The sequence below is a fragment of the Myxine glutinosa genome, chromosome 7 (genome assembly GCF_964187855.1).
Source record: "Myxine glutinosa chromosome 7, kmMyxGlut1.1, whole genome shotgun sequence".
In the NCBI taxonomy this organism is placed as follows: domain Eukaryota; kingdom Metazoa; phylum Chordata; class Myxini; order Myxiniformes; family Myxinidae; genus Myxine; species Myxine glutinosa.
The window spans coordinates 179,283,661-179,308,720 of NC_136267.1; the positions used below are offsets into that span (position 1 = coordinate 179,283,661).

General features: G+C 46.0%; 1 protein-coding gene and 1 long non-coding RNA gene across 2 annotated transcripts in view; one reads left to right on the forward strand and one right to left on the reverse strand.

Annotated features, from left to right (window-relative positions):
• LOC137431869 (TGF-beta receptor type-1-like) overlaps positions 1 to 15,061 on the reverse strand; it is a 308,951-nt gene extending 293,890 nt beyond the window's left edge. Inside the window, exon 1 of the mRNA XM_068123659.2 lies at positions 14,688 to 15,061. Coding sequence (XP_067979760.2) covers positions 14,688 to 15,060 — 373 coding nt within the window. The 5' untranslated portion in view covers position 15,061. The remainder of the gene's footprint in view (positions 1 to 14,687) is intronic.
• The window catches only part of LOC137431874 (uncharacterized), a 46,885-nt gene continuing 36,758 nt past the window's right edge, over positions 14,934 to 25,060 (forward strand). Inside the window, exon 1 of the long non-coding RNA XR_010985360.2 lies at positions 14,934 to 15,069. This is a non-coding gene — a long non-coding RNA (uncharacterized LOC137431874). The remainder of the gene's footprint in view (positions 15,070 to 25,060) is intronic.

A 25,060-nucleotide genomic window follows, 5' to 3' on the forward strand; every position in this document is an offset into this window, starting at 1 on the left:
AATATTACAGATATTTACAAAGTGGAGGGTTCTAAAAACCACTATATATATATATATATATATATATATATATATATATATATATATTTCGCCCCAACAAGGGCGAAACCAGGTCGGTAACTGAGTTTTGCATGCACTTGTGACAGTATCTGGATTTATAATCCGTAATGACGCACTGCTAGATGGTTCCTCTGGAGCTTTGCAGGCAATGCGGACTTGCATGGTGATGACGTCATGTTGTCCGCTCATTAGGTTGGAGAACCAGATTACAGATACCATTATTAGTAACTCCCAACCGCAACCAGGTCGACTCCATATGATGAGTGGATACCAGAGATAATGTTACCGTGTGGCAGGCGGTGCTTATCGCTCCCAGCAAGGTGCAGCAGCAGCTGTATGGGACACCTTGCTGGCAGTTCTCCACTGATTATATGAAGGTCGCATAGTGACTGATATAAAAACCGAAAGGTTCACAGAGTTACAAGTGTATGGAAGCCTCACTGCGTTGCCCTGATGAAGCCCCAACAAGGGCGAAACCAGGTCGGTAACTGTGAGTTTTGCATGCACTTGTGACAGTATCTGGATTTATAATCCGTAATGACGCACTGCTAGATGGTTCCTCTGGAGCTTTGCAGGCAATGCGGACTTGCATGGCGATGACGTCATGTTGTCCGCTCATTAGGTTGGAGAACCAGATTACAGATACCATTATTAGTAACTCCCAACCGCAACCAGGTCAACTCCATATGATGAGTGGATACCAGAGATAATGTTACCGTGTGGCAGGCGGTGCTTATCGCTCCCAGCAAGGTGCAGCAGCAGCTGTATGGGACACCTTGCTGGCAGTTCTCCACTGATGATATGAAGGTCGCATAGTGACTTACATATATATATATATATATATATATATATATATATATATATATATATATATATATATATATATATATATATATATATATATATATAATATAATATATATATATATATATATATTAAAATATATATATATAAATATGTTTATATATTTGAGTTTCCTCAAATATATATATATATATATATAAATATATATATATATATATATATATATATATATATATATATATATATATATATATGTATGTATATATATATAAATATATATATATATATATATATATATATATATATATATATATATATATATATATATATATATATATATTCGAGCCCCGCATTGAGTCAGAATTTTTTCACACTGAGTCCCTCGCAGGAATTTGATTCCTGTTTGTAAAATTGGAGATGAATTTATCTTCAATGCATTTCTGCTTATACATACATATACTTATGCTCACATTCGGGCTCACAGCAGGCATGTAAGACATCGGCCATTATAAAGCTCGCAGTGTTAAGTGTGGAAAAGTTCTGAGGAGATTACGGCTGGCTCAATAGCGCAGTGGGCTGTTGACGCATTATTCAACAGAGGTCCGTGGTTCGAGCCCCGCATTGAGTCAGAATTTTTTCACACTTAGCCCCTCGCAGGAATTTGATTCCTGTTTATAAAATTATATATATATATATATATATATATATATATATATATATATATATATATATATATATATATATATATATATATATACGTATATATATATACACACACACACACCTTCAAATAATGATCAGGACATTTGTGCCAATTTCAGTAGTTAATGCCACATGAAGTACATTTGCACATTTTCCTCCTATTCATCATCAATACCCAGTGGGGATTAATGCACGGGCATGCAGGGCATGTTCCCAGTGCACCCAAAGCCAATGAGGGGCCTAGGCAGAGGCGTCGTGAGAGTCATACAATCCAGTCATAGGGCCCCGAGATCATGAGAGATGAGAGATAACGAGAGACCAATCGTGGTTTATAATATTTCGAGATGAGACCGATGGTGGATCTCACTTTGCCGAAAAAACATATCACCTTGTGAGTTGTGATAAACAGTGTGCAGGGAATGTTCCAGCTCGAGGAAAGAAGGCATTGTCACTTGATGAGTAAATTAAAGAAAATGTTTCCCTGATGAAATTCAAAATTATAGGGTGAGTTTAGAATGAGTAGAAAAAGCAGGTTAATTGGAATAATAATTGGAAATGTTTCATGTATTCAAATGCAACAATAATCAATAATAATTGTAAAACAAAACTAACTCAGCAGTGATGAAAAGTGAAACATAACTCAAAATGTAACTCAGTATGGAGCATACCTCTGCCAGGCTGAACTGTTTACGTTTTGTATCCTACTGACAGGATGGATCTAAATTCGGACCTGAACCATAATCTAATGTTACGTGCTCCTCCCCAACCCCCTGTCACGGTGTACCTCCGAGCCCCGAGAGGAGTCACGGCAGAAAAAGGTGTTATTCTGTATGTCAAAGATCAATGGTGAAGCCACACCAATTGTTACCAACAAACAAATATTGTATTAAGATCACACAAGAATAACAGTACAACAACAATAGTAATCAATTGTACAACCAATATATATTTCCTAGGATGGTACCATCAGGTTCGTACAATATAATTCACTGTGCTCCAAGTGAGCGAAAAGAAGAACATTCCCCAATGTCTCTATTCTGGCATCAAGCCCAAGTCGATCCGCTCCAGCGATCGTCAGAACGATGTCCAATCGAGACCAGAATCCCGTTCGGATGACAGTCACAGTCACACGGCCAAAGCTGCGCAAAGGTGCCCTCAAGGCGACGGGGAAATCCAAAGGCGCCCTCCAGGCGACTGGGAAATCACACCCTCGGGTAGTCGGGTATGGACGTTTCACGGCTCCAAACCGGCGAACCGCAGATTTACCTTCAAAATCCACGTGACACACACACACACCAGATAAACGTCTGGATACGGTGAAATGGTTGAAGCGAAGCGAAAAACCTTGCGCGATGCACAAAGCGCGCGAGTCAAAATGGCCGACGGCCCGTTTTCGAGGCGTAACGGCATGACGATGATCATCTGCCAAAATCTGACACGCAGGTTGATCTGTCACAGCGATAACAACTCTGTCGCAAGAATCCCTTTCCTGGGAAACCCGAAGTTCGCTAGTGACCTCCGTTCGTCAAAGTTTGCTCCAGACCTCGAAGCAGCTAGGCTTCTTCCCCGACTCACTCGCTCCGCCTTCTTTTCCTCCTCCTCCTCTTCGTCGTCGTCCGTTTCCGGTTTCATTTAAAACATTGACTTTTTTACCTTTTGAAAATAGTAACCTCTATCTCCCTTAAACGACAACAATAATAGTACATGGAATCAAAAATGCTTGCAGTGGATGAAAACCACAACAACGGAAGTGACGAATCCGTAACACTAATCATTTCGTTTTTGTCCCATACCCAACCTCTCCACCAAATTTTGTCCGAATATGTCCATAACGTTTTGAAATACAATGCGATATATCGTTTTGGCCCTATCTCTCAATGGTGAAGAATCACTCAAAAGTTTAAATATCCTCAAACCCGGATTTGAGATCGGATCTTCACCAAAATCGAATCGATTCGTCCTTGTCACACACACAAACTGTCCACCAAGTTTCGTCCGAACCCGTCAATAACGTTTTGAGATATCGTACTGTATATCGATTTTGGCCCTATAACTCAGTGGTGAAGAATCCGTTTTTAAAATCTCAGATCCAGAACCAGATCTTCACCAAAATCGAAATGATTCGTCCTTGTCGCACACACAAACTGTCCACCAGGTTTTGGCCGAAACTGTCCACAGCGTTTTGAAATATCATGCTATATTTCGTTTTTCACCCTATCACTCAATGGTGAAGAAGTACTTGAAAAATGTAACAAGACCGAAAATCTAACAACGGCGGAGCAGGCCTTGTTTGTTACTTTAGTTGAAGAGGATAATATGACCTGGGCGGGGCTACCAGTTAACATTTAGCAAATAATATAAGTATTAAATTTTTGTCACTTCAGGCATGGACAGCCAGTTCGTGAATGACTTGAGTAAAAAAACGGCTAATTGCAGATGAGGAACCAATGAATTCCACGTTCAGTCAAACGTCAGGCATTGACAGCACGTTCTCTATGTTTTTATTCCAAACAGCATCATTCATCATTTCAATCACAAATTAATACTATTGCATTAATATATTAAAATATAATGTTAAATCGCAATTGTATCGAGATATTTTCCAACCACCGAAGCATCATCTGTTCACTTCCGGATTCTGAAGCAAGGTCCATGTCTATCACAATTTCAAAATCACAATTATATTGAGTAATTTCTGAAACCTCTTACCTACCTTACGACACCCGCTAAAACATTCCACAGAAGGTTATTATATTTCCTTTTAATAAAATATGAAAATGTAATGGCTACGAAATGCTGCCCCCTGCCATGTGTCCCCCCCAACATGTGACCAGTTCCTCAGCTCTGATTGGTGTACGTTTGTGGGGACATAAGAACAGACAAACACTGTTCTAGCCAACATTGCCCTACAGGCTACGGCGTAAAAATTCTCTTATCAAAAAAAAATAATAAAAAAACAAACTTGTATCAATTCGTTCTTGTCACACACTCAACTTGTCCACCAACTTTCGTCCGAATCCGTCCATAAATTTTTGAGATATCTTGATAGTTTTGGCCCTATCAATCAATGGTGAGATATCCTGTTCACAAACAGACAAACAGACAGACAATCAGACAGCAGTGAAAACAAAAGGCAAAAAGGGTTGAAAATCATCCGAAATTAACTTTTTTCATTACACAAGCGGCAGAATCAGAAAAGGGCCCTTGGTCTGCCTATCCCATTTGGAGTGTGTTCAGTGACCAAGCAGCTTGCTATCGCTTGCCAAGCCAGCCGTTCGTTACCAACGGTTTTGTTCGAGCAGTGGTTCTCAACTCGTTTCAGTCCACGGACTACCAGGCCAATCACAAAATTTTCGTGGACCACCTCCTTTTTGAAACATGATAAAAACTAGAACAATGCAACTGTGTCGCCAGTATGTCTCCGCATAGTCCCACAACGTATTGTTGCGGATATGAGGACTGTATATTTTTTTTGATTGTGTTGTATTGTGGTAAATTGGTGTGAATTATTATTATTGTTGTTATTGTTATTCTGTGCCTCCTGCCTCCGGAGCTGTGTAAAGATCAAAAGGGCGTTCCATAATTAGTCCACAAGCATACACGTCAGCCAATCATAGAATATCCATGTTCGATAGTTATATCTTATTCTGTGTTTTAGGATAAGGCTGTGTCTCCCATTAATAGAAATACTCCATTGCACCAGTGAAAGAGATAGATTCCCTTCATTCCCACTCCCAAAACTTCCATTCCCATTCCCAAAACCTCCCTTCCAATTGCCTTCCGCATTTTGGGCGGTTTTCTTCAACCACCATTAGCCACGAGGCAGGGTTGGGGAAGAAAGGCGTGTCTCCACCTCGTCATAGAGGGGAGGAGTGAGCCAGCCCCACTCGACCAACCATGAGCCAGGGGTTTGGCTAGAGAGGGCGGAGGAAGAGCGATCGGGGAGGTTCGCAAAGGTTGAGGGGCGGGGGCCTATATAACCCAAGGCAGGGCGTGTCCAAAGAGAGATGCGCTTTTACAGAGGCGAGCAGAAGACAGAAAGGCCTTGAGTTGGACTAAGCAAGAGAGGAAGTTGTTGGCCTGGGTGGGACTAAGGAAGAGGGAGAAAGAGTCCTGAAGCTTGTGAGGGAAGGAGAGCGAACCAGTCACACCAATCCACCAAGCTCCGCGTTGGCTCCACCAAGCGTTCAGCTCCACCAAGCTCCGCATTGGCTCCACCAAGCGTTCACCTCCACCAAGCTCCGTGTTGGCTCCACCAAGCGTTCACCTCCACCAAGCTCCGCATTGGCTCCACCAAGCGTTCACCTCCACCAAGCTCCGTGTTGGCTCCACCAAGCGTTCACCTCCACCAAGCTCCACGTTGGCTCCACCAAGCGTTCACCTCCACCAAGCTCCGCGTTGGCTCCACCAAGCGTTCACCTCCACCAAGCTACGCGTTGGCTCCACCAAGTGTTCACCTCCACCAAGCTCCACGTTGGCTCCACCAAGCGTTCACCTCCCCCAAGCTCCGCGTTGGCTCCACCAAGCGTTCACCTCCCCCAAGCTCCGCGTTGGCTCCACCAAGCGTTCACCTCCCCCAAGCTCCGCGTTGGCTCCACCAAGCGTTCACCTCCAGCCATCCACCTCCTGCCATTCCTGTCATTCCCCGCGTGAGTCAGTGTCTTGTTTGTTCTGTCCTGGGTTAATTAAGTCTGTAGGTAAGCTAGTATTTTCCCTGTGTCACCTGCGTCTTATGTGCTTGTAAATAAACGTGACTGCTTTCTTTTTGCTTGTGTGTAAATAGTCAATAAATTCAGTCGTATTTCCAAACCTTTCTTGGCCTTCGTTTTCCTCTTTACATTGCGTCGTTTTCGTCTTTTCCCCTCATTGAGCAGCTGCGGTGCGATCCGGCCAAAGTCCTGGGTGAATCGGGTGAGTCAGGGATCCTGTTAGGTCGCGGTTAAATACACCACCGCTCGGTCATCATAACATCTAAACCGCGATCTGTAACAATTGGTGTCAGGAGTGGGATTCGGACCTGGACTAAATTTGTTAGGCCCAAATTTTGGAACACCAATTGTGTTAAGTAACAATTGGTGTCTGGGAGTGGAATTCGGGGCCCGAACCAAATTTTTAAAAAAACATCTAGACAAAATTTGGTCAAAATTACGAGCTGCCGAAATTTGTTTTTTTTAAAGAAAAACCCGAATTTTGAAATCGCGCCATGGCTGGTCAAGGCGACGGGATGCCGGTGGGAGAGATAGACAGGGTGGGATCGACCCAGGACCTCGGGGAAATGTATGTGGAGGAAAGGGTGGAGGAGAGTAAAGAAGGTGTGGTTGAGGGGGTATCGGGTGCACAAAATGGCGCTCTCGCGCACGTGGTTACAGCGGCACCAAATTTAGCCGCGCCCATGGTCGCGGTAGCCGAACCCGAGATGCCAATGAATTGGAACCTGTTTATGAAACAGATGATGGCCTTTATGGTAAAAACAGACGATAGTTTCAAAGGGATGGAAAACAGGTTGGGAAACCAAATGGAAGCAATAACGAACAGAATGGGTGACCGCATGCAAAAATGTGGGGAGACCATGGATCGCATGGTGGGCGAAAGGGTCCCAGGGGTGCACGACGAGGTAACGCGGGTCGAAAAGCGCTGGTTGAGCGAAGCGGAGGAAAGCGCGGGTACAATGACGGGGGTAGAAATCGCGACACGGGGTTTGGAAAAGCCGGCGACCAATGAGGTAGAGGGTGTTTTATTAAAGCCAGCGGTCGCCGAGGTTAATAAAGAAAAAGCAGTGCTGGGAATTAAAATTGAAGAGATGACGGAGGTAGCCCGGGAATTGCAGGGAGAAATGGATTATGTACAAAGTCCCTGCTCACATCACGATGCTGTGCTTAACCCGAATGGAAGTTTGCAGGTTCGCGTGGAGAAAAGGATCCCCCAGGTGAGTCGTGCTGTGTATTGTGCGGGGAGATTTTGTAAGAGGATGTTTAGCGACAAAAGAATTTTCGCGCGCTTGGGATCGAGGAAGCATCCGGGCGTTGGTGAAGGGTCCCGTGTGAGTGGAAATGGCACGCGTGGGAGGAAAAAGTGTGCGTCGGCGAGTGGGTGTGTTATAAAGTGTGGGAGTGAAACCGAGTGCGAGCGAGAATGCACGTCGGTGTGTACGGGGTGTGACACAGGGAGTGAGAGCAATACGGAGTGTACGTGCGAGGGTGAGTGTGACAAGGAGAGTAAGGTGGTGGTGGAACGTGTGCGAGAAAGCACACCTGAGTTGGTGGTGGAGCGGGTGCAAGAATGCACGCTTGGAATGGTAGAGGGTGTGCGAGGAAGCACACCTGGGTTGGTGGAAGCGCGTGTGCGAGGGAGCACAGGGAAGCGCGGTGTGGTAAGTGTTACGGAGGACGTAACGGAGGAGAGGTGTGGACCAAAGTGTGCGCGAGAGGTGTGGTGTGTAACAGAGAGAGCGTTGGTGGAATGTACGGACGGCGTTGGAACGCCAGGTTTTGTGAGGGTGAAAGGGGTAGCGTATGCTTGTAAGCATGCAAGTAAAGCATCGACGGTAACCGGGTTAGTGGTTAGAGCGACGGATAGCCGATGCGAGCACTCGGTGCGAGGAGCCCTTTGTTGGATGCAGGGCCCGGCGCGGATCGAAGCTGCGTCGCTTCTCTTCGAAGCGTCGTTGCCGATTCGGGCTTGGCCCCGCCCCGCACGGTCGAGTCCGGGCCTTGTCGGGCCAGGCGACCGGTCCGGTTCGAGGGCGAGTGGGAGGAAGCGGACGGTGCCCCCTCGTGGGGACGGGGTTCCGGCCGGGGGAGATTGAGCCATCGGGCCCGGGACCGCAAGGTGCCGCGCCGAGATGGTGCGTGGAGCCTCGGTCCAACCAAACCACCTCCCTTGAACCGAAAGCCGGACGGATTCAACCTGCAGGCGACCAAACCACCCGAATTCATTGCTCGGCTTTACGAAGCCGAGTTTAATGATGTCACGACGCACCGAGGCTAGGATATAGTGGACTGTGATGATGATAGTGATAGTGATAGTGATAGTGATTTGATACGAAATTTATAATAGTGGGTAGAATTGGCAGTAAATGGAAAATTTTTGAATTGGTTGGAATTTGGACGAGCAAAATTTATAGTGAGAGACCCCTGATGTGGTGGGATGGCAAATCCACCATCCCTCACAGTGGGGGCAAATGCGCAATAGATTATGGGGTGTATGGCAGTGGAAACTAGCCCGGGTGGGTTAGGTTATATTGTTAGGGATCTAGCGAAGATGACATTAGGTAACGTTAAGGTTAGTTAGTGACGAGGATACCTGTAGTGGGGACGCAGGTAGTTTAGTGTGGATTATAATGACGTGGGAGTGCAATAGTTTAAAGGGACGACTGGGAAGCGCAAGTTTCAGAGGGGAGTAGTTAGCTGAGATGATGCCGTGTGTTTGAAGATTGAACAGGTGAGATTGAACAGGTGTGATTGCACAGGTGTGCAACTGAACAGGTGTGTGGAGCAGTGTATGAGTGAGTGATGGTGATGTGTATTGTGTTGACCAACTGGTCCAGGAAGAGGAGGAGGGTGCAGGTGGCACCAGGTGTGATTGCACAGGTGTGCAACGACAGGTGAATGGAGGACAGGTGTATGGAATAAATGGTATGGAGTATTGGAATGGATGGTCGTGGAGTGAGTATGGTGGAAATTGTGGAGTGGAGTGGATGGTGCGAAGGTGTGAATGGGGGAAGAGTGGACCCCCATCACGGATACCCGGGGCGGGTAGTGTAAGTGTTAGGTAGAGGGTACAGGTAAATTGTGGTTGGATATTGGCATCTGTGGTGCGAGTGGAAGAATGATGTTTGGATGGGTGCATTAGTGTGTGGAAATGGCTGGGCGTGTAGCCTGTTAGTGTGTGTAGTTGGTTTGGGCACTCCACCACTGTGAGGATGTCGGCCAGGTGAGGCCGCAGGTGGGCTCTGGGAGCCGGTAGAGTTGTGGATGGGGCCCGGGGATCCGGAGGACGGACCCGGGTAGCCCAGTGCCAGAGAAGGCACCGAGTGGGGAGAGCGCCAGAGGGCCTTCCCCAGGTAGATAGGTTAGGGTAAGGAGCAGGTAAGCTCGGAGGCAACTGCAGTGGTGGAGGTGTGCAGGTGGGTAGACCTGCTGGGAGAGCAACACGTCGCAGCCCAGAAATTGTGCGAGGCACCGGGAGATGAATCGGGGGAGTGAGACCCCAAATTGAGAAGCACCACAGTTTGGTCAATGGGAATTGGTTTTTAGAACCCATAGTGTAAATTGGCCAATGGATTGGCAGGGAGAGACCCCGGGTAGTGTAAAGTGTGTTAAAGTCATTTAGAAAGTAGTTAGGATGAAGTCTCCTCGCACCATCTGCATCCACTCACCTGAGGTGACAGGAACTCCACAGTCCACACCATGCCATGTTTAATTATTTTTACTGTGCAAATGTTTGGATTGTGAGACCCATCATGACGTGGGTGTGACATTGTGCTTTGATGTTCCATCTCTGCCTCCTTATGAGGATTGATGATGAATTTGGTGATGGCAAATTTTGAAGTAGAGGGATTGTGGAGACGAATTTGGTATAGGGAAAATATGGGGAAGACGTGACAGTAGTGACGAATTTGTAAATGGGTAGATTTTTGTACATATGGGGTAAGGGCAAGGGTAGGGTAGGTGACAGGGGGGTGACGTACGGTAGGGACGAGCTTTCTCACTTCGCCCTCCGTACGCATTTCGCCTTGCATTGCCTTATTGATGTGTACCCTTGTGACCTTACCCCTCGCTCAATTGTCTTTCTTTTGTCTCCCACATGACCTGTGCGCCATTGGGTGCCGAGGGGAGCGTGCGTGGGTCGGCCATTGTGCGCCCGAAATTCCCAGAACCAGCTGTCTGCATCGATGCACCACATTATGGACCACATGCCTGTGGCTGAGCACCACTTATGGACCCCATGGATTGGGGCATGGCCCCTCTGCTGGAACCGGCCATGAGGGCCCGAAATCTTGCTGGCGGACCTTGGCCACAGGGCACCGATGCCCCACAGGTGAACCACACTAGTCGGCCCTGTGGGCCATAAATAAAGAAAATAAAAAGGACACATTGGGCACACTTTATTGCAAATAGGCCGCCAGTAAGCAAAGCAAAAGAATGACAACAGCTGGAAGACAAATAATAATAACCAGCAGAGGGAGCCGAAGAGCAAGAGATCACCTGCAGGGTTAGGGGTTGTTGGTTTATTTTTATTGATGAACAATGGTGACTGCACCGATTGGTGCTTGAGGGTGCTTGTATTGGTGTGTTTTTGGGTGCTTTCATGGTGCGTCGATGCAGAGCAGACTGTCTCCCCCCCAGAAAGAACAATTACAGGTCCTGGGTTAGTTTTGTAAATAAAAATAGCGTCATTGTAAATAATGCTTCCCACCGTCAGTGTATAGTTTGAAGACCAATTCCGCAATTCGGTTAACTGTGGGCGTAAGTCTGCTAGGCAGGGTGCAATGGAGCAACGGGACACATTTATTTATGTCGCACTCAGGGTCAGGTTAAAAGTAGAGGGAACTACACCTACGTGTCACACTAAAAGTAAAAGTTGTAGGCCCGGGCCGTGCCTAAGAGGAGGAGGGTGCAGTGTTGCGGATATGAGGACTGTATATTTTTTTTGATTGTGTTGTATTGTGGTAAATTGGTGTGAATTATTATTATTGTTGTTATTGTTATTCTGTGCCTCCTGCCTCCGGAGCTGTGTAAAGATCAAAAGGGCGTTCCATAATTAGTCCACAAGCATACACGTCAGCCAATCATAGAATATCCATGTTCGATAGTTATATCTTATTCTGTGTTTTAGGATAACGCTGTGTCTCCCATTAATAGAAATACTCCATTGCACCAGTGAAAGAGATAGATTCCCTTCATTCCCACTCCCAAAACTTCCATTCCCATTCCCAAAACCTCCCTTCCAATTGCCTTCCGCATTTTGGGCGGTTTTCTTCAACCACCATTAGCCACGAGGCAGGGTTGGGGAAGAAAGGCGTGTCTCCACCTCGTCATAGAGGGGAGGAGTGAGCCAGCCCCACTCGACCAACCATGAGCCAGGGGTTTGGCTAGAGAGGGCGGAGGAAGAGCGATCGGGGAGGTTCGCAAAGGTTGAGGGGCGGGGGCCTATATAACCCAAGGCAGGGCGTGTCCAAAGAGAGATGCGCTTTTACAGAGGCGAGCAGAAGACAGAAAGGCCTTGAGTTGGACTAAGCAAGAGAGGAAGTTGTTGGCCTGGGTGGGACTAAGGAAGAGGGAGAAAGAGTCCTGAAGCTTGTGAGGGAAGGAGAGCGAACCCGTCACACCAATCCACCAAGCTCCGTGTTGGCTCCACCAAGCGTTCACCTCCACCAAGCTCCGCGTTGGCTCCACCAAGCGTTCACCTCCACCAAGCTCCGCGTTGGCTCCACCAAGCGTTCACCTCCACCAAGCTCCGCGTTGGCTCCACCAAGCGTTCACCTCCACCAAGCTCCGCGTTGGCTCCACCAAGCGTTCACCTCCACCAAGCTCCGCGTTGGCTCCACCAAGCGTTCACCTCCACCAAGCTCCGCGTTGGCTCCACCAAGCGTTCACCTCCACCAAGCTCCGCGTTGGCTCCACCAAGCGTTCACCTCCCCCAAGCTCCGCGTTGGCTCCACCAAGCGTTCACCTCCCCCAAGCTCCGCGTTGGCTCCACCAACCGTTCACCTCCCCCAAGCTCCGCGTTGGCTCCACCAAGCGTTCACCTCCAGCCATCCACCTCCTGCCATTCCTGTCATTCCCCGCGTGAGTCAGTGTCTTGTTTGTTCTGTCCTGGGTTAATTAAGTCTGTAGGTAAGCTAGTATTTTCCCTGTGTCACCTGCGTCTTATGTGCTTGTAAATAAACGTGACTGCTTTCTTTTTGCTTGTGTGTAAATAGTCAATAAATTCAGTCGTATTTCCAAACCTTTCTTGGCCTTCGTTTTCCTCTTTACATTGCGTCGTTTTCGTCTTTTCCCCTCATTGAGCAGCTGCGGTGCGATCCGGCCAAAGTCCTGGGTGAATCGGGTGAGTCAGGGATCCTGTTAGGTCGCGGTTAAATACACCACCGCTCGGTCATCATAACATCTAAACCGCGATCTGTAACAGTATGTATGAGTAAGGGATCACGTTTGTGAAGTTTAGTGTTGATCGGATAAGGTTCGTTTTTCTATCCTAGATTGCTGCCAAACCACGTGACCTATGACCTCATCATTTTCGAACTATATGCAACAGTACTGTTAGATGATATTTGTAAAATTTCACATTGATAGGGTGAGCGGTTTCAGAGATATAATTATTTAATATTTTCCTTCAATCCAATATGCCTGCCAAACCATGTGACCTATGATGTCATAAATTTCATATTTCAATACAAATGGGTCATAGATCATGTGCATGCAATTTCAGATTTTTAGGATAAGGAATTCGATTTTAAAAAATTTGGCTGGTATACCACTTCACCTATTATGTCGTTATCATGCTTTAGTTCCCCATTGGGAGTACTTGACATTGACAATGTGCCAAGTTTCAAATTTTTCCATTCGGCGGTTTCTGAGAAATAATTTTTTCATTATTTGCTTTTAATCCAAGATGACTGCCATACCACGTGACCTATGACGTCACAATTATCATTAAAACATTCCGCATGGGTGTCACTCCCACCCTGAAAGTTTTGTCTCAATCAGACACATGGTGGCTGAGAAAAACGAGGTTTAGCTGGTACGGACGGACGGACAACCGCTCGATAAAAAGAGTGACAATAAACGTTTTGGTTTGAAATTGATTTCTCACGCTGTGTGACTTTGGACAATGTTCCTGTGGACCACCGAAAAAGGTCACCATGGACCACCAGTTGAGAACCACGACGTTAGAGTGTTTGAGTGTAAAAACCACTTGGTGAGCACTCTCCCACAAAGTTTTTGTTCTTCCACGAGCCTCAACTATGTATACCAAAACAAATTAATAAATAAAAAACTTGGTGACTGAACACACCAATGAAAGTGCTCAGGTGTTTCCTGACCAATCAGCTCGTCCACAGCTGACCAATCAGTACATGTAACCAAGTCCGAGTGTATCCTTTATTAACTCGGTGTAACATTTAAACGAGTCCATGTATAAATGCATTTTCATGTATTCCTGCTTTTTCAGGGATATTTTGGGGCTCCATGTTTTTTGTGCCCAGGGCCCCCACAAAGGTGTGCCCCACAAAGGTGACACCTCCGTCATCGCGTGTGTGGAGGCAAATGATGAGCTGTAGATCTTGCCCTATGGGTGGTACTTGGTTAAATTGGTGCTGCAGTTTCTAGGGCCAATAGGTGATGGTCAGCACAAGTTGAAACATTCCACCCAAGAACAAGATTGTTCACATTGGAATGGAAAGGGGGAGGAGCTACGAGCTTATATTATGTCACGTGGTGGGAGCGAGTTAATTAATAAATAAATAAATATAACCATATATGGGAACGAAAAGGGAAGGTTTAAATCTGCAACAACAACAAAACCATTGCACGTGATGACGTGAGGTCAGTAAGGAAACATGAGAAAAATTCATTCATCCTTAAATTACAAGAAAAACAACAATGTCGTGTGTCCTGCACCAGTGACCTGTGACCCCGTCGACCCCTATGCTCCCCCTCCCCAAGTTTCTCGCCTTTGGGCCGCTCTGGCCGACAAATCTCGTGTTTTCAGTCGAGAGGAGGTGCAGGGCAGGTAGGGGTGACGAAGAAAACGAATCCGAGCCGAAGAGGGAAAAACACAACTCGAGAAATGAAAACAATGAGGAGCACAAATAAAAATGGGGGTTTACGGGGACAAGGGGGGAAATGGTGGAGAAACAAACAAACAGGAGAGAAGAAACGATGAAAGGGACGGGGTCCATGTCGGAAAGGGAGGGAGTAATGAAGGAAATAAAGAGGAGAGAAGGAAGATGATGCTCGATGTACCCGGGGGGAGGGGCGCGGGAGGGGTCCGGGGGGGCGGGTCTGCGGCGCCTCGACAGATCGGTGGGCAGACCCTGTGAGGAGCACCAGGCGCGGCTCGGTCGTCCGTCGGCGGCTCGCCATGTTCGCGGCTCGCTAATCGCCAAAGCCTCTCACCTGGCACCGAAGGTGGCCACTGAAGCAGCAGCGCGCCGAACAGGGGCAGCACGACCCCGCCGATGCGCGCCCAGGTGTCCATGCTGCTCCGGGTCGTGGCGCCGCTCACCGGGCGCATCACGCCGAGTCGCGGCAACGACGACTTTTGGCTCGAGTCCCGGAGCGCCCGCGATCTCCGCCTGCAACGCAAGAAACCTCCGCCTCCTCTTCCTCCTCTCGAGCGACGCCCCGCCCACCATCCGGACGGGTCTCCCTCCTCGTCCCCGCGCCACCTGTCGGCCTTTGCGACGCACTGCGCTCGTTTACCTCCACCGTGGATGATGGTGGACCCCGACCCCGACCCCCTCCGGCAAATCGTCGCATCAAAAAGCATTTTAAACAGGTATTGCAAAGAAGACCAAAAAAATGAATGTGGAAAACGTCTTTGTTTATCACGTCGTCATGACGACACCTCGAAGTTAAATAATCATCCCGTGACGTCATTCATGGGGGATTGGGGTTCAACGGTGAGAACTATCTGAGGTCTAATGGACATTTTACTAAAACTTCAACAGTCAAAATGGAGCTTTATATTGGGTTTATAAACATTCATGGGCGTGCAGCACGAGGAGCATTGCAGATGCAGTGCCCCCTGTAGGTTAAAGCTGGAATTGCGCCAGGTACCGCCGATGTGTTTGTCAAATCTTCACAAAGGACACCTTGGGATCTTTAACATCCACCAACGTCAGACGGGACGAGGCCATTTTAACATCCATCCGAGGGGCGGTGCAGGGTACACACGTTGATGAATCGCCATGGTTGTGAAACACCAAGAAGGCAGTTTATAGTTGGGCCAGGATTCGAACCCAGGCTAGACAGGTTACACAGGTTACAGGTGAGTGTGCATACCTGTTGGTGAGCCTGCTAACCCCATCCCCCAACGAACATTGTTGGATTGTACACCCATTTAAACGTTGAAACACTTTGTATGACAGGGTCGCGAAGTACAAATCCAACCGCTTGCACCTGCAGGTTGGAGGTCAAACCTGCACGAGGCAACTCAATGCCGAATCCCTTACCTTTGCACCATCATGTCAAGCAGTGTATGAGAATGAATATATATATATATCCACAAAGACCAAAAAGAACCCAAAAACCCCAAAGACCCATAAAGACCCAAATGACCCAGATGACCTAAAATAACAGGAATCCCCCCCCCCCCCCCCCCGCCCCCAGACTCAAAATACACCAAAGACCCAAAATACCTCAAAACCCCTTAAGACCCAGAGGACCCAAAATACCTCGAAGACCCCAAAGATCCAAAAGACCCAATGCCTAAAAGACGCTTAAAGACAATGACGACCCAAAGGACCACGAAGATGCCAAAGACCCAAAATATCCCGAAGACCCAACATACACTGAAGACCCATAGATGCCCAAAAGACAACGCAGACCCCAAAGACGCAAAAGATACAACATACACAAAAGCCCCAAAATACACCTGAAGACCCAAAGTACACCGAAGATCCTTAAAGACCCAAAGGACCCAAAAGTCCGAGAAGACCTATAACACCCAGAAGACCCTTTTGATCCATTAAACCCCAAGACACTGAGAACGCTCAAGATCCTCAAGACCACTTTTACCTTTAAGACCCTTTCAATACTTTAGACCCCTTGAGATCCCTTCCCCCTCCAACCTTTTATACCCTTTAAGCCTTTACACCCCTTAAGTCCCTTTTGACCCCTTAAACCTTATCACCTCGCGCGCACACACACACACACACACACACACACACACACACACACACACACACACACACACACACACACACACACACAAGTATATATATAGGGGTGACGAAACCTCGTACATATATATATACAGGGTGATTGTAAAGTAACTCCCTATTTTAAAATACTTGTAATTTATTTCTTAGCTATAATTTTTACAAGAAATGGATATAAGAAGAAAGCGTATAGCATGAAGTTTTATGTACAATTCGATATGGGCACCAGAATTCGCCACCAGCTTCTCAAGCCGCCCGGGGACCGCGTCAACTGATTTCACCAGGAACTCTTGTGGGATGGAAGACATAACTTCTCGTATTCGCCCTTCATGTTCTTCCAAAGTCGTTGGTTTGGTACAGTAGACTTGCTCTTTTACCCAACCCCAAATAAAAAAGTCACATGGTGTTAAGTCAGGGCTCCTGGCTGGCCACTCATACGGACCACGACGACCCATCCATCTCCCAGGGAAGTGGGCATTCAGCCATTCACGAACAACAATAGCAAAATGTGGAGGAGCGCCATCTTGCATGAAAATCAAATCTTCAACATTCTCCGAAGCACTGATAATTGGCCAGATTTCGTCTTGCAGCATGGTGAGGTACCTTTTGGCATTCATGGTATCGCGAAGAATGAAGGGACCTACAATCCTTTCCGAAGTCATTCCACACCACACCATTATCTTGGGCCGATATTGCGTTTTTTCAGAAATAACACGAGGATCTTCTCCTGCCCAGTAATAGCAGTTGTGACGGTTCACAAACCCACCGATGTGAAATACCGCTTCATCAGACCAGAGGATATTTTTTAAAGAGATCAGACCAATCTTCATACCAAGCCAGCATCACCTCCCCAAACTCCATGCGAATGTCGGTCTTCAGCAGAGAGTGCTTGACAGTAGTGCGGTTTCCAAGCATGCCATTTAAGCTCCTTTTTGAGCACAGTTCGTAGTGTGAAAGGAGAGCCCGAATTTCAAACAAAAAATAATCTGAAAAAAAACCAATAGATTAAATTCTCATACATTAAGGAACAAACACTAAAACTTTGAGAAAAATATTACAATAAATAAATAATTTCTAAATATTTTAAAATAGGGAGTTACTTTTCAATCACCCTGTATATGTGTGTGTATATATATATATATATATATATATATATATATATATATATATATATATATATATATATATATATATATATATATATATATATATATATATATATAATTCCATTAATCTCTGTGTGTATGTGTGTATGTGTGTTTGTATGTGTGTATGTGTGTATGTTTGTCTGTGACCGCTGTTTCTCGACAACTACCGGTCCGATATACTTGAAACTTGCCAGGTATATTGCTGGGGACCCGAGGATGTGCCTTTTCAAGGTTTGAAATTAATCGGACAAGTAGTTACCGAGCTATGGCGATTTCTTTACCAAACACCGCAAGCCGTTCGCTTTGGACCAAACCATTTCATGTAAATAGAGGGGGGGGGGGTTCTGTGGTCGTTGCGAATGGACCAAACCATTCATGTAAATAGAGGGGGGGGTTCTGTGGTCGTTACTGCCATGTGGTTTCAAAGTTTTTTTTTGTTGTTGTTGTTTGCACGCATGTTTTTTTGCACCCACGTACGGGCACGCCCTAGGATGTTTACACACACACACCCCTACACAAATTTTTTTTTTTTTTTTTTTTTGGCAAGGAACGGGCACCCACGTACGGGCACGTCCTAGCTTATATATAGTACGGGCATGCCCTAGTATCTATCTATAATTCCAGTAATCTCTGTCTGTACGTTTGTCTGTGACCGCTGTTTCTCGACAACCACGGGTCCGATATACTTTAAACTTGCCAGGTATATTGCTGGGGACCCGAGGATGTGCCTTTTCAAGTTTTCATATTAATCGGACAATTACTTACCGAGCTATGTCCAAAAAACGATTCAACCAATCAGAGAGCAGCGAACTATCGCGTGTGCCGAACGTGGCGGGCACACTCTGCCTCGGATGGCACATTTGAGAGCGTATTCATTTATTTCACGTTTGCAAACTATGTTGGCGTTAAACTATGTTTTACAACTAATAAAAACGAATTTGCGATTCATTCGCTTTCCTGCGCGTTTGTGCACGCGATGGCGATTTCTTTACCAAACTCCGGAAGCCGTTCGCTTTGGACCAAACCATTGCATGTAAATAGAGGGGGGGGATTGTCACCACTCGCAAGCCGTTCGCTTTGGACCAAACCATTTCATGTAAATAGAGGGGGGGGATATAATTTTAGATATAGATATAGTACGGGCATGCCCTAGTATCTATAATTCCATTAATCTCTGTGTGTATGTATGTGTGTATGTGTGTATGTTTGTCTGTGACCGCTGTTTCTCGACAACTACCGGTCCGATATACTTTAAACTTGCCAGGTATATTGCTGGGGACCCGAGGATGTGCCTTTTCAAGGCTTCATATTAATCGGAGAAGTACTTACCGAGCTATGGCGATTTAGCCGTTCGCCGTTCGCTTTGGCGTTGCGAATGGACCAAACCATTGCATGTAAATAGAGGGGGGGGTTCTGTGGTCGTTGCGAATGGACCAAACCATTCATGTAAATAGAGGGGGGGGGGGGTTCTGTGGTCGTTACTGCCACGTGGTTTCAAAGTTTTTTTTTGTTGTTGTTGTTTGCACGCATGTTTTTTTGCACCCACGTACGGGCACGCCCTAGGATGTTTACACACACACACCCCTACACAAATTTTTTTTTTTTTTTTTTTTGGCAAGGAACGGGCACCCACGTACGGGCACGTCTTAGCTTATATATAGTACGGGCATGCCCTAGTATATATAAATACATACATACATACATACATACATATATATATATATATATATATATATATATATATATATATATATATATATATATATATATATACTAGCTTGGCTCAGCTCGCCTCACCAAGCGTCGTTACTGACGAACGGGCTTATTTTAGCTGAGGATAATGACTGTACCTGAGTTGCTGTGTTGTCATGATTTGCACCAATCATAATACAAACAATTATTTTGCACAAATGTATTTGTTGTGTTTGTTAAATTACATTTTTATAGGCAATTTAGGTTGAAGATTTAGGTTGAATGTTTTTTTTCTTTCAAGAAAGAACCCCTCAGCACACACATAGGGGAGGGGAATGTGCAGACTGGAAGTTTGGGACGATTACACCTCACCACCACGTAATTCAAAACACCTCACCACCACGTAATTCAAAACACCTCACCACCACGTAATTCAAAACACCTCACCACCACGTAATTCAAAACACCTCACCACCACGTAATTCAAAACACCTCACCACCACGTAATTCAAAACACCTCACCACCAAGTAATTAAAAACACCTCACCACCAAGTAATTTAAAACACCTCACCACCAAGTAATTTAAAACACCTCACCACCAAGTAATTCAAAACACCTCACCACCAAGTAATTCAAAACACCTCACCACCAAGTAATTCAAAACACCTCACCAACCAAGTAATTCAAAACACCTCACCACCAAGTCATTCAAAACACCTCACCACCAAGTAATTCAAAACACCTCACCACCAAGTAATTCAAAACACCTCACCACCAAGTAATTCAAAACACCTCACCAACCAAGTAATTCAAAACACCTCACCACCAAGTCATTCAAAACACCTCACCACCAAGTAATTCAAAACACCTCACCACCAAGTCATTCAAAACACCTCACCACCACGTAATTCAAAACACCTCACCACCACGTAATTCAAAACACCTCACCACCACGTAATTCAAAACACCTCACCACCACGTAATTCAAAACACCTCACCACCAAGTAATTAAAAACACCTCACCACCAAGTAATTTAAAACACCTCACCACCAAGTAATTTAAAACACCTCACCACCAAGTAATTCAAAACACCTCACCACCAAGTAATTCAAAACACCTCACCACCAAGTAATTCAAAACACCTCACCACCAAGTAATTCAAAACACCTCACCAACCAAGTAATTCAAAACACCTCACCACCAAGTCATTCAAAACACCTCACCACCAAGTAATTCAAAACACCTCACCACCAAGTAATTCAAAACACCTCACCACCAAGTAATTCAAAACACCTCACCAACCAAGTAATTCAAAACACCTCACCACCAAGTCATTCAAAACACCTCACCACCAAGTAATTCAAAACACCTCACCACCAAGTCATTCAAAACACCTCACCACCACGTAATTCAAAACACCTCACCACCAAGTCATTCAAAACACCTCACCACCAAGTCATTCAAAACACCTCACCACCACGTAATTCAAAACACCTCACCACCAAGTAATTTAAAACACCTCACCACCAAGTCATTCAAAACACCTCACCAAGTAATTCAAAACACCTCACCACCAAGTAATTCAAAACACCTCACCACCACGTAATTCAAAACACCTCACCACCACGTAATTCAAAACACCTCACCACCACGTAATTCGAAACACATCACCACCAAGTCATTCAAAACACCTCACCACCAAGTCATTCAAAACACCTCACCACCAAGTAATTCAAAACACCTCACCACCAAGTAATTCAAAACACCTCACCACCAAGTAATTCAAAACACCTCACCACCAAGTCATTCAAAACACCTCACCACCAAGTCATTCAAAACACCTCACCACCAAGTCATTCAAAACACCTCACCACCAAGTCATTCAAAACACCTCACCACCAAGTCATTCAAAACACCTCACCACCAAGTCATTCAAAACACCTCACCACCAAGTCATTCAAAACACCTCACCACCAAGTCATTCAAAACACCTCACCACCAAGTAATTCAAAACACCTCACCACCAAGTAATTCAAAACACCTCACCACCAAGTAATTCAAAACACCTCACCACCACGTAATTCAAAACACCTCACCACCAAGTCATTCAAAACACCTCACCACCAAGTCATTCAAAACACCTCACCACCAAGTAATTCAAAACTCCTCACCACCAAGTAATTCAAAACACATCACAGCCATAAAACACGTAATAAAAACACCTCACAGCTATAAAACACGTAATAAAAACACCTCACCACCACGAAATTAAAAACACCTCACAGCCATAAAACACGAAATAAAAACACCTCACCACCACGAAATTAAAAACACCTCACCACCACGAAATTAAAAACACCTCACAGCCATAAAACACATTAATAAAAACACCTCGCATCCATAAAACACGAAATAAAAACACCTCACCACCACGAAATTAAAAACACCTCACCACCACGTCATTTAAAAACACCTCACCAACAAATAATTCAAAACACCTCATCACCACATAATTCAAAACACCTCACCACCACGTAATTATAAATACCTCACCACTACATAATTCAAAACACCTCACCACCATGTGATTTAAAAACACCACGACGTTATCAGAAACACTCCACAACCACGGAAACAAAAGTTTGAGGGAGTCCTTAAGTGACAACACAGACACTGCCCAGATGTGTAGATATATAGATAAATGACTGCACCCGAGTTGCCGTTACATGGTTTAAACCAATCATAATTCAAACAATTATTTTGCACAAATGTATTTGTAATATATGTGATATCACATTTTATAAACAATTGAAGTTGAAAAAAAAAATTTCCCAAAAAAATTCCAACAACAAAAAAAAAAATTGGAAATTTTTTTTAAAGTATTGCCCTTAGGACATACCGACGGGAGAGATATGTGCATACCAGAAGTTTGGTACGATTTCACAAAAGTTTGAGAAAGTAGTTCAGTGACAAGACAACGCAGGACAGGACAGACGCTGCACAGATATAGATAGATAGATATATATATATATATATATATATATATATATACACATATATATATATTGTTGCGGATTTGGGACTTGGCCTCCATATCCGCTTGTAAATATTCCCCTATTTCCCCAATACTCCCCAACTATCCCCAATCCCCCATTCCCTAGTCCCATTGTCTGTAAACAACACTCTGTAGAACCGACCTTCCCCTTCTTCCCCCATTAAATGTCGTGCCCAGGTCCACCGCATCTCACGTAGACAACTTTCGGACATCTTGCTAGTTATTCTTAGTCTATGTCAGTTAAGGACTCGTTTCCATTAATTCTGACTCTTCGTTGCACCAGAATGTGATCGTATGGCACCAGTAGTGAGTTTAGGACCTCCCCATACCTCCTCCCATCTTCCCCATGAAACAACAACCACAACAACTACAACAACAACTACAACAACAACTACAACAACAACAACAACAACTACAACAACAGAGGGGGGCGGCGCGGTGCGGGGAGTGTGCGTCCTCACTCCGGCTCGGTTAGCCGCCATTACCCATGTGCGCCGACGGGGTTACCACGAAGGGGCTGCCTGTCGGCTCCTCGTCAGGGGCGGAGCCCGGTAACCCCCCGCAGCCAGTGAGAAGCGGCGGGCCGATTCCATCTGGGGCGGAGCTAACGAGCCGAGGGCGTGTCACTCCCCGCCGGATATGCGCAGCGACTTACCGGATGTGACATCAGATGCGCCCCGAGCTTGAAGAAGAGACAAGTCGCGACCTCCGAGCGCTGAGCGACCTCCCCGCATCTACTGGACCGGACCGGGTCGATTCTGTCCCTGAGCCAAGGTGCACCTTGAGCCATCGACTACCCGCTTTCCTTGCCATCAATCCCCGTGTGAGTCAGTTTTGTCCTGTTTATCTGTCGTCTGTCGGGGCTACTATAAGACCGTAATTAAGTGCCTACCTTACTATGCTGTCTCTCTCATCCCTGTAATCTGACCTTCCGCAATATTATAACCTCCTCCGGAGGTCTTGAGAACTGAACCCTTGGTGTCGTGTCATTTTAACCCAGCCGTTGTGTCCTTTTCCTCAATTGATTTAGCGTAGCGCGACTTAGTCAACGTTCGAGTATAATCGGGTAAACGTGCAGACGCGGTCATACCAAACCGCTCGGTAAACCAACATCCACAACCGCGTCTGTAACAATTGGTGTCAGGAGTGTCGGATTCGGACCTGGGACTAAATTTATTAGGCCCAAATTTTGGAACACCAATTGTACCACTAGGGTAACAATTGGTGTTGGGAGGTAGAATTCGATCCGGAGCGCGTTTACCGCGCTCGAAATTATAACGGCGAAATTTGATTGTGTTTTACAAAATATAAAAACCCGAATTTTGAAAGTCGCGCTATGGCAGACCAAGTCGGCTGGGGTCCGGTAGAGGAGAGTGAGGCAGGGTCGGTCCAGGACCAAAATGAGGGACATAAGGAGAGCGAAGCAGTGAGGGTAGCAGACGCACAAAATAGCGTCGTTGCGCCCGACGTTGCGGGCGCGCAAAATGGCGCCTCGCTGGTCACGGCGACCGCGCCCGCGACCGTGGCAGCGCCCCTGGTGGATTCGAACCTTTTCCTCCTGCAAATGAGGGCCCTTATGGAACAAATGGGAGACCAAATGGTGGGAATGAGGGCTGATAGTGAGCGGTTGGGAAACCAAATGGGGGTAATGGGAAACCAAATGGGGGTAATGGGGAACCGGATGGATGCTCAGAGTGAGCAATTGGGGGTAATGGGAAACCAAATGGGGGTAATGAGGGACGAAGCGAGGGGTACCGGTGAGGGATTAGACAAGAAATTTGAGGGGTTAGACAATGGGATAGAAGGGGTGAAACATGGGTTAGGAAGTAGAATAGAGGGATTAGACAATAGATTAGGGGAAATACAGGAGGGGTTAATGGGGGTAGAAAACAGAATGGCCGCTCAAGAGAATCAAATGGAAGGGAGGGAAAAGGGGTTAGAGGGGTTAGAAAACAGTATGGAAGGCAAATTGAGGGACATGAGGGACCAAGCGGAAAGGGAAGTTAAACAAATGGGGCAGCAGATAGAGGGGGTCAGAATGGGGGTAGAAACCAAACTGGATGCTCACAGGGAGGAAATGGAGCAGATGAGGGTGGCATCTGGGCAGGAGATGCAAGTGATGGGAGAGGAGATCAGAAGAGGGGTGAGTGAGGAGGTCGGAGGAGTGCACGAGGAGGTGAGGCACTGTAAGGAGCACATGGAGAAGGAGGTGAGAAAGGGGACTGTAAAGTTACAAGGGGGCATAGAGGACCTGACGCAGGAAGTAGAACAACTGACAGAGGGACAAAAAGAACTAACGGACCAGGTAAAGAAGAACACAGCGGTAATAGGAGGGTTAAAAGCGACACAAAATGACCTAAAAAATGACTTGGTAGCAACGAAGAGGGAATGTCAGATGGTACGTGAGGGACTGACAACGAGGTTGGACGAGGTGATAGAGGTAATGGAGACGAAGGACCGGCAGGTGAGGACGCACATGGAAACGGTCAAGGTAGCCTTAGAGGATGAGCTTGAGGAGACGTACCGGGACATAAAAGAGGTGAAGCAGAAATTAGAAGAAGTGGAAGAAGGGGTAAGCGAAATTAAGAAGCGACGGAGAGGGGATAAGAAAGAGATAAAAGAGGAGATAAAAGAATTGGTCCAAAGTCTGTGTTCGGATCGTGATGATGTGCTCATTAACCGGATGAGGGATTCGCAGGTGATGGAGGAG